Below are 13,359 nucleotides of genomic sequence, written 5' to 3'. Positions count from 1 at the left end.
ATTGGACTATTCCAATGCTTTTCTAGTGAGCTGCCCATTGTCCACACAGGATACACATGATTTTATCCAAACCTCTTTCATATCTGGGCCTTTGCCTGTTCCCATCCATTAATAATGCTTGCACTCCAAAATGTCCAATTTCAAAATCTTCAATCTTGATGGAGATCCAAGATGGCAGCAACTCAGCAAGTCTGAGTCTACAGAGCCCTTCCCAAAACCTGGGTAAAGTGGGTTTCCTGCCCCCACCACACTTGCCAAACCACCCAAAAAATTTCTTTAATTTTAATTAGCTGCTGAATATTATATTTAAATAGTCTAATACTGAGTGGATAATGAGTAAATCAAAGGGACCCCGCAGCTCTCAGAAAACAAAGACCCCTCCCCCACCCTCCTCTCCTCCGCTGCAGCTGATGTAAAAACAGCCCTTATAGAGATGATTGCCAGATTGGAATCGACACTCGTCAATTTCATCGCAGAATCCCGACAGAGATGGAATGCATTCGAAGAAAAGCTGCAGAAACAGAATCAAGCCATGGAGGAGCTGCAGGGCCGAGTGGAGGGGCGGAACTAAAGGCCACGACCTCCGAGGCTGCAGCTCAAACAGCTGCAGAACAGGTGCGAGCTCTGGAGCAGAGAGTCCGGGCCTTTGAAATCTACATGGATGATATTGACAACAGAAATCGGAGAAAAAATATTCGGTTGCTGGGCCTTCAAGAGCAAGAAGGGAAAGAACAGTTAGTAGTATTTCTGGAGCGATGGCTGCCCCAGCTTTTAAACCTGGGGGCTGAAACTGACCGGGTAAGGGTGGAGTGGGCCTACCGGGTCGCAGTACGCGGATCTGGCCCAAACCAGCGCCCACGCCCGGTCCTGTTCCGGCTGCAGAGTTATCGGGAGAGGCAGATACTCCTGGATGCCTCCAGAAAGCTTGGAAAGGATCCTAAAGCTATGATTCATGAAGGATCCAAGATTATGTTATTTCAGGACATCTCCCCGGCTTTGGCACGAAGAAGGAAGGCGTTTGATGAGGTTAAGAAATGTTTAAGGGACTTAGATATTCAATACACCTTACGCTACCCAGCGACGTTATGCTTTACCCACGAAGGATCCGAGTATAATTTTAGATCATCGGAAGAGGCCAAGAAACTTTTAGACTCGGTTAAATAAATCGTAAGAGACAATTTATGTTGGCTTGCCTCTCCCACACTCCGTGGGGAGAAATGGATACTTTATTCTACTTTACTTTTGCCTCTAGGAGCGGGGTTGTCTTCCTTGCTATGTTATTATACTTAACTGTAATCTGTTGGAGTTGTAATTTTATAGTTATGTGTGTTTGTACGTGGCATTGATGCTATTAGATATACTCAGGTATGGGTGGGGAGGGGTGGGGGTGCGGCGCTCACTGTTAACTCTAGCTCGGTATTATATCTAAATCCTATTAAGGAGCGCCCGGGTCGAGGGTGGGACACTGTTTGGGAGAGGATATGGTGGAACATTGGAAAGGTAGTAAGGTCCCCTGAGAACAAGGGGAAGATCTCCATTCAAACATGTTTAATTTTTTTTTGTTTGTTCTTTTGTTTGGAAATAGCTTCCTTTTTATCATACTGTTATGAGTGTATTAGAGAACATTTTCTCTTATTTGAAGGATGTAAGCGACTCAACTATACACTCTGGATGATTGTGGATTAGTTGAATTTTGATGATTATATATTTAAGATCTATTTTTTATATTAATGTTTGTGTTTGAAAATTCTGCTTATTTTTGTAAATTTGTCAAAATGTTAAATTCCCAATAAAAATATCTATATAAAAAAAATCTTCAATCTTGCTTTCCAGATTCCTTCATGAGCTTTGCCGCTCCCGTGTTTCTGTAACATCCTCCATCCCTGAAAACCATTAATCTTTGTACTACATATACATCCTGATTTTAACTGCAGGACTGGTGTCCTTTGCACAACCATCACAAGGTTAGCAATGGGAAGTTCACAGATGATGGCAGTATTTGCTATCATCCATGACTTATACTGAACCATTTCCTTGTGTAGTTAGACCTGGATAACATTCGGGTTTGTGTTGATAAATGACAAGTAACAGGCTATAGGGAGTGAGCAGTGTCATGCTCTGCCAGTAAGACAGCACAGAGACACCAAACAGAATTGTACAATTCTGATGTTCCAAACTTGAATGATCAATAGAAGCTTAATATGGAGGCTTGTTTTGCAAATCCATATCCACAATTCATTAGGTCCTGTCTGCTGCCAGTTTCTTATCATTTTAACAATATATAAATGAAAAGACAGAAAAGAGAGGATATAAACTGGACGATCATCACCAACTCAGCAGCTGGTTTCATACTCATAATGACAAGTTATGAGACTAAGTATGGTGGCATGGCAGGAGAAAACCAAACTGCAAAAAGTAACTTCTTAAAAATAAACAAGAATCTAATTTTCAATTTTTAAACAAAGGATTAGCCAACTTCATACTTTCTGGTTTCATTGGTTTGCTCAGCTGATTCAATTGTCTTTCAGAGGTAGCCAGCATTCTCATTTGGAGAAATGGTTGTGAAGGATGGTGGTTTGTAAATAGAGAGGGGAGAAACACTGATTAGCACTGCTAAGCTGTGTTTAAAAAATTGCTGTTTTCCATCCCCTTCCTGTGGGGGTGGAATGGGGTCTCCACTTTGGATGGAGCGAGGGTTGAAGAGCAAGGGGTGGCTCTCAATGAGACCTTCTTCCTGATGCCAAGTTTCTCGATCAAACGCAGAGGACCTTTCAATGACTAATTTCTCTCCTTCCTGGGAGAGCACAAGCAAACCTTTGAATTGACTTCATGGGGGGAGCATTAAATTCTATCCTTAATCTCATACTTCTAGCCTGTATGTGAATTGGTCAGAATCTCAAGGAGCTGGTTGCAATGAGTGAAGTCTAAAGTGCATCTACCTGTTATTGAGCAGGTACCTTTTCTATCTTATAAGCCTTCAATTTTCAAATTAAACTTTTAACTTCTTAGAAATGAGAGATTTTTTCTGCACCAAGGAACATCTCAACCATTGATTCTGAGAGTTCCCTGAGGGTTCTATTCAAAGCTGTGAAGCAAAATGGTAGAAATAGGTTGTCTCTATTTTCTACCTTAACAGTGAAATAAGTTATAAATAGTGAAGTGACTTGGTATAGTAAAAGAACTAGGAGAAAGTGAGGACTGGAGATGCTGGAGATCAGAGTCGAGTGTGTGGTGTGGTATGTGCAGCCTCCTTTCTGATGAAAGGCTTATGCCTGATACATCGATTCTTCTGCTCCTCGGATGCTGCCTGACCTGCTGTGCTTCTCCAGCACCACACTCTTGACTCTAACTTGGTATGGTGTACTGTGTAAAATAGTCCAGAAATGAAAATAGTGGTAAGTCATTTCCCTAATTACAAGTCTTGACCTTTTAATTACATTACTAAATTTTGGAAAAAAAGACAAATAAAAGTAAATACTGCAGATGTTGGAAATCTGAAATAAAGAAAATATTGGAGAAACCTAGCAGGTCTAGCAGTATCCATGGAGAGAGAAACAGAGTTAAACATAGAGTTTCTGATATAATTCATCTTTAGAACTTAATTAAATGGTCAGCTCTACCTTCGGATGGTAAACATTCTTCATTGTTCTCTTTTTCTTCCCAGTCATTGACCACTTTCCTTGTTGATATTGAATACAATGATGAATGCTTTTCTGTGCTGGTCATTTCATCCTGAATTTGACTTTTTTGCAATGCTACAGATTTTCTTGGAAGTGGTACAGGATTTATACTTTGTTCTTTGTTCCCTTGTTGCAGATTTTTCCTGCGAGGTGGAGGAAGCAGGATTCTCTGGTCTCCTAATGTAATTTCTTGTCTTTTTGCTTCTTCCTTATCGTCAGATTCTTCATTCCTGGCTCCTGTAGATGACTGTTCTTCAAAATTCTCTTCTTTATCTGGTAAACAAATGAAGACTCCTTTAAAAAAATTATGCAAATATCAGGATGTTGATTTCTAAAATCTTTTTCTTCTTACCTCTATGCACAAATGAACCTTATGGAATTGTCACTTATTGTGCCTCTTTACTGAAGGTAACTACTTTTCACAGCTCACAGGACCCATCACTTGCCTAACACTTCACTGCAATGTCAGTGCTGATACATTACCCTAAACAATAATATTGGAAGGCTATTCAATCTACGAGCATACAGACAAACCTTAATGTTTCCTGGTGCAGGAGTTCTAGCAGATTATTATTCTGCGTAGCAAAATATACCATTTGTAGCACCCAAAGACCACACCAGCAGAACTGTTATTCAAAAACTGGGGAATAAAATTGGCTATCTCTGACTTATATAATCAATGCTACAATGGCTCATTTACCCACTACATCTCTGATTGCCTGTGTCATGGTCTTAAAAAAATTCTCCATTTATAAAGTTATTATCAAGCCAAGACCAGTGTCATTGCATTTGATCTGAGCATTCTTTAAACCTTTGGTGTTCCTCAGTTAGAGCTTCCAGTTGAGAATGATCATAAGGAATTAGATTTGCAGTAAAACCTTTATTAGAGCACAAGAGTTTCTTACCATATTTTGTCATCATTCATCAGCCTTGATTCCAGTTAATAAATCCAGTTTCAGAACATGGGGCTACCATGTTTCGCTAGATTTCTGCTGAAGTTAATATTAATAATGGGAAGGAAAATTTGGAGTTGGGCATGTCTTCTGTTTCAGTACAGTAAATCAAAATTCCAATTAATTGTCTTTTCAAAATATCCTAAATATTCCACAAGTAATATCTGTGGTCATGTCATTAATGTCAGGATTATGCTTTGGATTCAATAAGTCCATTGATGAGAAGGTTGCATGTGAAGGAAGTTGCCTTATGGGTAACATAAAAGATAGTGGACAATAACTATGCAATTGTAAGTTGGCAAAAAGTCAATGTCTTCAGGAGAAGATGAGAAAAAGAGTGGTGTGAAGCATGCATAGCAGTAAAATGTTCAATAACTACCATTTTCCACAGTATTTAAGTCTTAAAAGCTGGAGAAATATATTTTAAAAATTACCTGCATTACTGACTGCAAAGGTTTTAGCCATATTGGCCAGTGCAGAAAGTTTCAAAGATTGAGGGGGAGGCTGCGGTATGTTCTTTCCAGGGATTTCTCCTAAAACAAAACACTTAACTGTAAAAGATCTATTTTTCTTATCTTGAACACAGTACACATACAAATGAAATGCCTTTACAAAGAAACTGATCATCACAAGATCAGTACAAGTGAACCCTTTTTACTCGTTCATCTATAAAAATCACTGCTACCTGATGAAGGAGCAGTGCTCCGAAAGCTAGTGCTTCCACATAAACCTGTTGGACTATAACCTGATGTCGTGTGATTTTTATTTTGTCCTTTACGGCTGAAATAGTTTCAAGGTGTTATCTAGCAGAACGCTACAAATGTTTGATGCACAAACATTCTTTTTAATAATTTCATATAAAGATCATCAGCGTATTATTAAAATTTTGTTTAGATTCAGTGAGAAGCATTTTCTGGTAAGCTTCATCCTGTATTTGTGATAGATTAAGTATATTGTTTCCATACTAACTGTGTATTGAAGATGTTGGCCCAAGTTTGGCTAGAGTCATTACAGAATAGAATGCATCTCTTTGCCTCAGCAAGCATATGCCATCTCATTTTCGAGCAATCCGCCAGTCCCATTCCTCAATGTTTTCCTGATGTTCTGCAAGCTTATTTCTCTCAAATGCTCATCAGTTTTTTAAAAAAATGAATGATTATCTCAGCTTTCACCATCGTTGTAGGCAGAAAGTTGTAATAGAAAATGAATGATTATCTCAGCTTTCACCATCGTTGTAGGCAAATTACCACTTCATGACCCCTAGCCCATTTACCATCAGCTAACAGGAACAGCTTCAATTCCTCCCTTAAACTCTCCAAGGAGAACAACCATAGTTTTCCAATCTAATCTAGAAGCTACATCCCTCCTTGAACCATTATGGTACATTTTCTCTAAATCCTCACATGCTTCCTAAATTGTGCTGACAACTGGACACCATACTTTGGTCATGGCTCGACCAGAGCTTCATAAAGCACAACTTTCCAGCTCTTGTAAAGAGTGTCTCTATATGAGATTCAAAATCATATATTCTTTGTTGACTATTCTTCCAATTTGTTCAACTACATTAAAAGATTTTTGCACACAAGCCCCAGGTCCATCTGACCTTGTAGAATTTAATATGTTAGACTCTCCTTGTCACTTTTATGCATTAAATTGCATTTGTTAGTTGTCTGCTCATTCTGCTAACCATCTATTGGTACCATCCTTACTGTTTGCCAACTTCAGAGTTTGGCATCATTGGCATTTTCAATTCTACTCTTCTCCAGTATTCAAAATATCTATCAATAAGCGTATATTAGCTAATCTTTGAGGGAGACCATTGTGTACTCCAATCTGAGAAACAGCCATTTACTGTGACTTGATGTTTTCTGTCCTTAGGGTAATTTATATCTAAGGTGACAATCACGTTTCTATTCCAAAAGTTTCAGTTCTTTTGTTAACCAACCTTCTATGTCGTATATTGCTAAAAGCCTTTCTTAAAAACCACATGGATAACATCCATTTGATTTTGTCATCAACTTCCATTTACTTCAGCTAATTAAGCATAGGTTGACTTTTACAAATTCATCTTAGCCATCTTTAATTAGCTCAAAACTCTCCCAAGAGCTGCTTAATATTTTATGAACGGGGTCATGTTTGTGACTTTCCTACATTCTCTTGCCTCTCCCATAACTAGGTAAGTTTGAATGATTATGGCAAACTCTTCTGCTATCCCGCTTCTCCTCAGCAAACTGTGATACAAATCCAGGCTACATGATTTATTGATTTTAAGTACAACCAGCTGTTCTATTACATTCCACCTTTGACTTCAAGCATTTACTATTTCTGCTTTCATTGATAGTTTGTCAGTGCCCTCTTCCCTCGTAGACACAAATACAATATACTTACGAAGTATTCTAGCCTTGCCTTACATCTCTAAGCATGCATCATTCACTTTGTCCCCGATAGATCCCATACTGCCTTTTGCAACCCACTTACTATTAACTTGCTGGTAGAACATCTTGGATTCCAGTATGTTTTGACCCCAATTCTATTCTCATATTTTATCTTCACCTGTTTTTCTTCTCCTCTTCATCTGCCCCTCAACTTTTTTCTCTTGTTTGCAGCAAATACCATCTTCTTCCAGAATATAGAACAGTACAGCACAGTACAGGCCCTTCGGCTCGTGATGTTGTGCACAGCATTTGTCTTAATCTAAGATCAACCTAACCTACACACCCCTCAATTTATTGCCATCCATGTGCTTGTCCAGCAGTTGCTTAAATGTCCCTAATGCATTCCACGCACCCAAAACTGTGTAAATAACCTACCTCTGACATCTCCCTATACCTTCCTCCAATCACCTCAAAATTATAACACCCTATGACAGCTATTTCTGTCCTAGGGAAAAGACACTGGCTATCTCATCTATCTAGGCCTTTCATTACCCTGTACACCTCTACCAAGTCATCTCCCTTCTTATCTCCAGTGTGAAAAGCCCAAGCTCACTCAACCTCTCTTCATAACACACAACACATACCTGCAACCCAGGCAACATCCTGGTAAATCTCTATTGCATCCTCTCTGACGCATCTACATCCTTCCTATAATGAGGTGTTCAGAACTGGGCACAATACTCCAAATGTGGTCTAACCAGCAATTTAGAGAACTACAGCAAAACTTCGTGGCTCTTAAACTCAATCCCCATTAATGAAAGCCAAAACACCAAAAGCATTCTTAACAACCCGACCAACTTGGTGGCAACTTTGAGGGATCTGTGTACGTGGTCCCAAGATCCCCTGCTCCTCCACATTGCCAAGAATCCTGTCTAACCCTGTATTCAGCATTTAAATTCGACTTTCCAAAATGAATAACTTCGCATTTATCCACTTCTTAGCCCAGCCCCACATCCTGTAAATGTCTTGTTGTAGCCTGCAACAGCCCTCGAGACTATCCAACACCATTGACCTTTGTGTCTTTGGCAAACTTACTAACCCACTCTTCCACTTCTTCATCCAAGTCATTTATAAAAACTACAAAAAAGCAGAAGCTCAAGAACAGATCCCTGCAGGACACAACTGGTCATCGACCTCTAGGCAGAATACTTCCATTCACAACCACTCGCTGTCATCTTTCGACTAGCCAATTCTGTATACAGACTGCCAGATTTTCCTGTATCACGCACTTCCTAACATCCTGAATGGGGAACCTTAGCAAATGCCTTTACTGAAATCCATGTACACCACTTACACTGCTCGACCTTCGTCAACTTGTCACATCCTCTATAACTCAATAAGACTTGTGAGGCATGACCTGCCCCTCTCAAAGCCATTCTAATTATCTTTAATCAAACTATGTTTTTCCAAATCATCATAAGTCCGATCTCTCAGAATCCTTTACATACTATGCTTACTACAGACGTAAGACTGACTGTAATTCCCAGGGGTTTCCCTATTCCCTTACTTGAACAGAGGAACAAAATTCGCATCCCTCCAATCATCTGGTACTACTCCCGTGGAAAGTGAGGATGCAAAGATCATTGCCAGAGGCACAGCAACCTCATTCCTCGCTTCCCTTAGTAACCTTGGATATATCTGGTCCAGCCCTGGGGACTTATCTATGCTTCCCAAAATCTCCAGCACATCCACTTTCTTAATATCAATTTGTTCAAGCCTATTAACCTGGTCTACAGTGTTCTCGCTATTAACGAGGTCCCACTTTTTAGTGAATACTGAAGCAAAAACTCATTTAGGGCCTCCGCTACCTCTTCAGACTCCAGGCACAAGTTCCCTCCACTATCCCTGATCAGCCATACCCTCTCTCTGATCATTCTCTTATTCCTCACGTAAGTGTAGAACACCTTTGGAAATCCCTTAATCCTTCCCACCAAGACTTTTTCGTGCCCCCCCCCTCCCCCCCCCAGTTATCCTCAGTCCATTATGAGTTCTTTCCTAGCTACTTTGTAATCCTCTAAGCTGTGGCAGATCCTTACTTCCTCAACCTTAGGTAAGCTTCCTCCCTCTTGACGAGATTCTTATCATCCAAGGCTCTTTCACCCTCCAATTTCTTGCCTGTCTCAGTAGGACAAAGTTATCCAACACTCGCAACAAGTGCTTTTTAAACAGCCTCCACATTTCTGTTGTGCATCTCCCGTAGAAAACAGTTAAACTTGAAAGGATTCAGAAAAGATTTACAAGAAGTTGCCAGGATTGTACCATTTCAGCTGTAGAGAGAATAGGCTGGGGCTGTTTTCCTTGTAGCGTTGGAGTCTGAGGGGTGACCTTATAGGAGTTTATAAAATCATGAGGGGCATGAATAGGATAAATGGGCAAAGTATTTTTCCTGGGCTGGCGGAGTCCAGAACTAGAGGGGCATAGGTTTAGGGTGTGAGGGGAAAGATATAAAAGGGACCTCAGGGGCAACATTTTCTGGCAGAGGATGGTGTGTGTATGGAATGAACTGCTAGAGGAAGTGCTGGAGCATTTAGTACAATTGCAGCATTTAAAAGGCAAATGGGATTAGATTAGATTATGTTAGGATATCGGGTTGGCATGGACGAGTTGGACCAAAGGGTCTGTTTCCACGCTGTATATCTCTGTAACTCTAGAACAATTGTTCTCAATTTATAGTCTGTCCAATAGCAGTATAATTTCCTCTCCTCAATTAAATACCTTCCCATACTGTCTGTTCCTATCCCTCTGCATTGTTACGGTAAAGGTGAGGCAGTTGTGATCAGAGTCACCGAAATGTTCTCCCACCGGGAGATCTGACAAATGGCCTGGCTCATTGTCTGGCACCAGATCCAATATGGTCGCCCCCCCCCCCCCCCCCCCCCCCCCCCCCCGCCCCCGTCAGCTTATCTACATACTGAGTTAGGAATTCCTCCTAGACATGCCTGACAATCTGCTCCATCCTGACCATCTGCACTAAGGATTTCCTTAAAGCTTTCCTTTATTCATCAGAGTATTGAGTACAGGAGTTGGAAGGTCATGTTGCAGCTGTACAGGACATTGGGTAGGCTACTGTTAGAATATTGCATGCAATTCTGGTCTCCTTTCTATTGGAAAGATGTTGTGAAACTTGCAAGGGTTCAGAAAATATTTACAAGGATGTTGCCAGAGTTGGAGGATTTGAGCTACAGGGAAAGGCTGAACAGGCTGGGGCTGTATTCCCTGGAAGTGAGGGGTGACTTTATAAAAGTTTACAAAATTATGAGGGGAAAGTCTTTTCCCTGGGGTCGGGAAGTCCAGAACTAGAGGGCATAGGTTTAGGGTGAGAGGGGAAAGATATAAAAGAGACCTAAGGGGCAACATTTTCACGCAGAGGGTGGTATGTGTATGGAATGAGCTGCCAGAGGATGTGGTGGAGGCTGGTACAACTGCAACATTTAAGAGGCATTTGGATGGCTATATGAATAGGAAGAGTTTAGAGGGATATGGGCCAGGTGCTGGCAGGTGGGACTAGATTGGGTTGGGATATCTGGTCGGCATGGACAGGTTGGACCGAACGGTCTGTTTCCATGCTGTACATCTCTATGACTCTATGACTAGACTAGTTCCAAAGACAAAAAGCTTATGATGAGAGATTGAACAATTTAAGTCTTCCTTGCTAGTGTTTAGAAGAATGTGAGGAGATCTACTTTAGGTATATAAGATGCTCACGGTAATTGACAAAGTAAATGTACAGTGGATGTTTCACTTCTTGGGCTAGCCTAGAATGAGATGTCACAGTTTTAGGCTGAAGGGTGGCAGATTTAAAACAGAGATGAGCAGGAATTATTTCTCTGAAATGGTCTTGAATCTGTGGAATTTAGTACCCCACAGTACAGCAGGACACTAAATATATTGAAAGGAGGAGATACAGATTTTTAATTAGTAACAGGTTAAAGGGTCATAGGGAGCTGGCAGGAAAGTGGAATTGAGGCTGAGATGAGATCAGCCATGATCATATTGAATGGTGGAGCAGGCTTATGGGGCTGAATTGCCCAGTCTAGGATCCAGGCTGTATTTAATATACATTTTTGAAAGAGGAATACCAAAAAAAAATGCTGATATTTAAAGCTAAGAAAAAGTGGGTAATGCGCAGCTTTATCCAACCAGAATAGATTGGAGCTCATCCCTGACTTTGATCTTGGAGATGAAACTATGTTGTTTTACACCAATATTGTTTCATCTCTAATAACTCATTGCATTATCAGTACTTGTGTTTGAATTTTATACGCAGAAAGTGCATGTAGCAGACTTTCACTCCATTTGTGATGCCTGTTGAATTGTATTAAGAGCAAGAGATTTTAAAGGTCATGCCAATATTTGAAAGGTAAATTAAGTTTGCTATGTCTTACCATTGCTGTCTGATCCTTTTAATTCTGATTCTACATTCTGAAAAGTAGAAAAGGAAAAGATTAAGTTACCATACAGAATGCATAATGTCTGGTACATGTACTTAGGTGTTTTAATACCTTTGCTCTGAGTTATTAAAACAGCTATTAAACAATACTCCCTATAAATCAGCTAGAAATACACTATTAATTTAATTGTTTATTAAAGTCAGAAGATCATTTTCTTTTGCTTTACTCATGTGTTATTGCAGCATCAGGCTGAATTAGAAACTTTTCCCCTGCCCACTGCATACATGCTCTGAAATTGGTGCTGTTGCTAATACACGGATAATTTGCATACTCAATGATTTGTCAAAGTATTTCTGAAATTCACATGAGAAATTTAAAACACAGCTTTGTAATTACTTTACATATCATTAATCATTAAATATTCTAAACCCAGGACCACTTCCATCTAAAATCACAAGGCAGCAGATACTTGGAAATACCACCACATGCAAATTCCCCTCTAAGCAACTCACCATCCTGACTTGGAAAGATATTGCTATTCTTTCTTTGTTGCCAGGTCAAAATCCTGGGAATCCCTCCCTAAGGACGTTGTGGGTCAATCTCTATAGCACATGGACTGCAGCAGTTCAAGAAGGCAGCTCAACACCACCTTCTCTTGGGCAATAAATACTGGTCAGATAGCAATGCCTGTGTGTGAATAAAAAGTGTTCATAATGTGTGTGATTTTCACCCAAGTCTCCTGTATTGGCAACGCAACTGTCCAGAGGGAGGTGCTTGACAGCAATCCAGGAAATGTCTCTCCTCTCCTCCATACAAATCTGAAACTCAATGGCTGCAACGAAGGAAGAGGAATCTCAGGTGCGTACTGGCATCCTGCTGCCTTGGTGTCAAGTTTGTGTTGTATGTTTCTCCAATGACAGTAGAGTGAAACATCATTCTATCCACAAGCTTTTGAAACTTCCTGTAATAAAAATTGTTCCTTACTGTGCTCATTTTATAAATGGGTACAAAAAGGACTAATTTCACTGTGCGTTATCATGTGTCTCTGGATGTGTGGTAAACTTGTGATGTAGGATTAATGCGAGTTATTTTTCAAGTATTAAGCTCTTGGATATGCTAATGCTAATCCTGATTACTCACTTTGGTCCCTTACTAAATATATTGCTCTGAACACAGCATGCCTTGGGCTTCAAAAATAGGCCAAATAAAAACTGCACTTAAAATATGATTCACCAGTCATGACAGGATCTGGGATTTCCAAGGGTTAAGAGGGGCCTTTTAAATTGCTAGCAAGATCTTGTAGGATCATGGGAACAGGAGAAAGCTATTTAGTCCCATTAAGCCTGTTTTGCCATTCACCAAGATCATGGTTAATCTGTGACATAATTTTACATGTCTGCTTTTGACTTTAATCTTATTTTGGATAGCAAAAATCTATGAATCACAGCTTTGAAATTAACAACTGATTGAACATCAACTGTTGAGGAAAAGAGTTGTAAACCGCAATATTTTATCACAGAATCCCTTCAGTGCGGAAACAGGCCATTTGACCCACCAAGTCCACACCGACCCTCCAAAGAGTATCACACCCAGACCCATTCCCCCACCCTATTACTCTACATATCCCTGAACACGATGGGCAATTTTGCATGGCCAATTCATCTTTAGACTATGGGAGACACTGGGGGAGAACATGCAAACTCCACACAGTCACCTGAGGTTGGAATCGAACCTGGGGTCCCTGGCAATGCGAGGCAGCAGTGCTAACCACTGAGCCACCGTGCCAACCATTGTGTGGAGAAGCGCTTTCTAATTTCCCACTTGATGATCGCAGATCTGTAGACCTATACTCCCTGATAGTGAAATGGTTCCTCCTAATCCACCCTAGTTATTCTACTTA

At 40.4% G+C, this 13,359-nt stretch overlaps 1 protein-coding gene across 2 annotated transcripts in view; it reads right to left on the bottom strand.

The window, feature by feature from the left end:
• Positions 1 to 13,359, bottom strand: part of carmil2 (capping protein regulator and myosin 1 linker 2) — a 179,959-nt gene that overhangs the window by 2,662 nt on the left and 163,938 nt on the right. For both annotated transcript variants that reach the window (XM_060837741.1, XM_060837740.1), the window contains exons 35-37: positions 11,454 to 11,490; positions 5,068 to 5,166; positions 3,621 to 3,953 (exon numbers count right to left, since the gene is read on the bottom strand). In XM_060837741.1, the coding sequence (XP_060693724.1) occupies positions 3,621 to 3,953; positions 5,068 to 5,166; positions 11,454 to 11,490 (469 nt within the window). The remainder of the gene's footprint in view (positions 1 to 3,620; positions 3,954 to 5,067; positions 5,167 to 11,453; positions 11,491 to 13,359) is intronic.

Source organism: Hemiscyllium ocellatum, chromosome 17 (assembly GCF_020745735.1).
Source record: "Hemiscyllium ocellatum isolate sHemOce1 chromosome 17, sHemOce1.pat.X.cur, whole genome shotgun sequence".
NCBI lineage: Eukaryota > Metazoa > Chordata > Chondrichthyes > Orectolobiformes > Hemiscylliidae > Hemiscyllium > Hemiscyllium ocellatum.
This window is presented reverse-complemented; position numbering and strand designations above follow the sequence as displayed.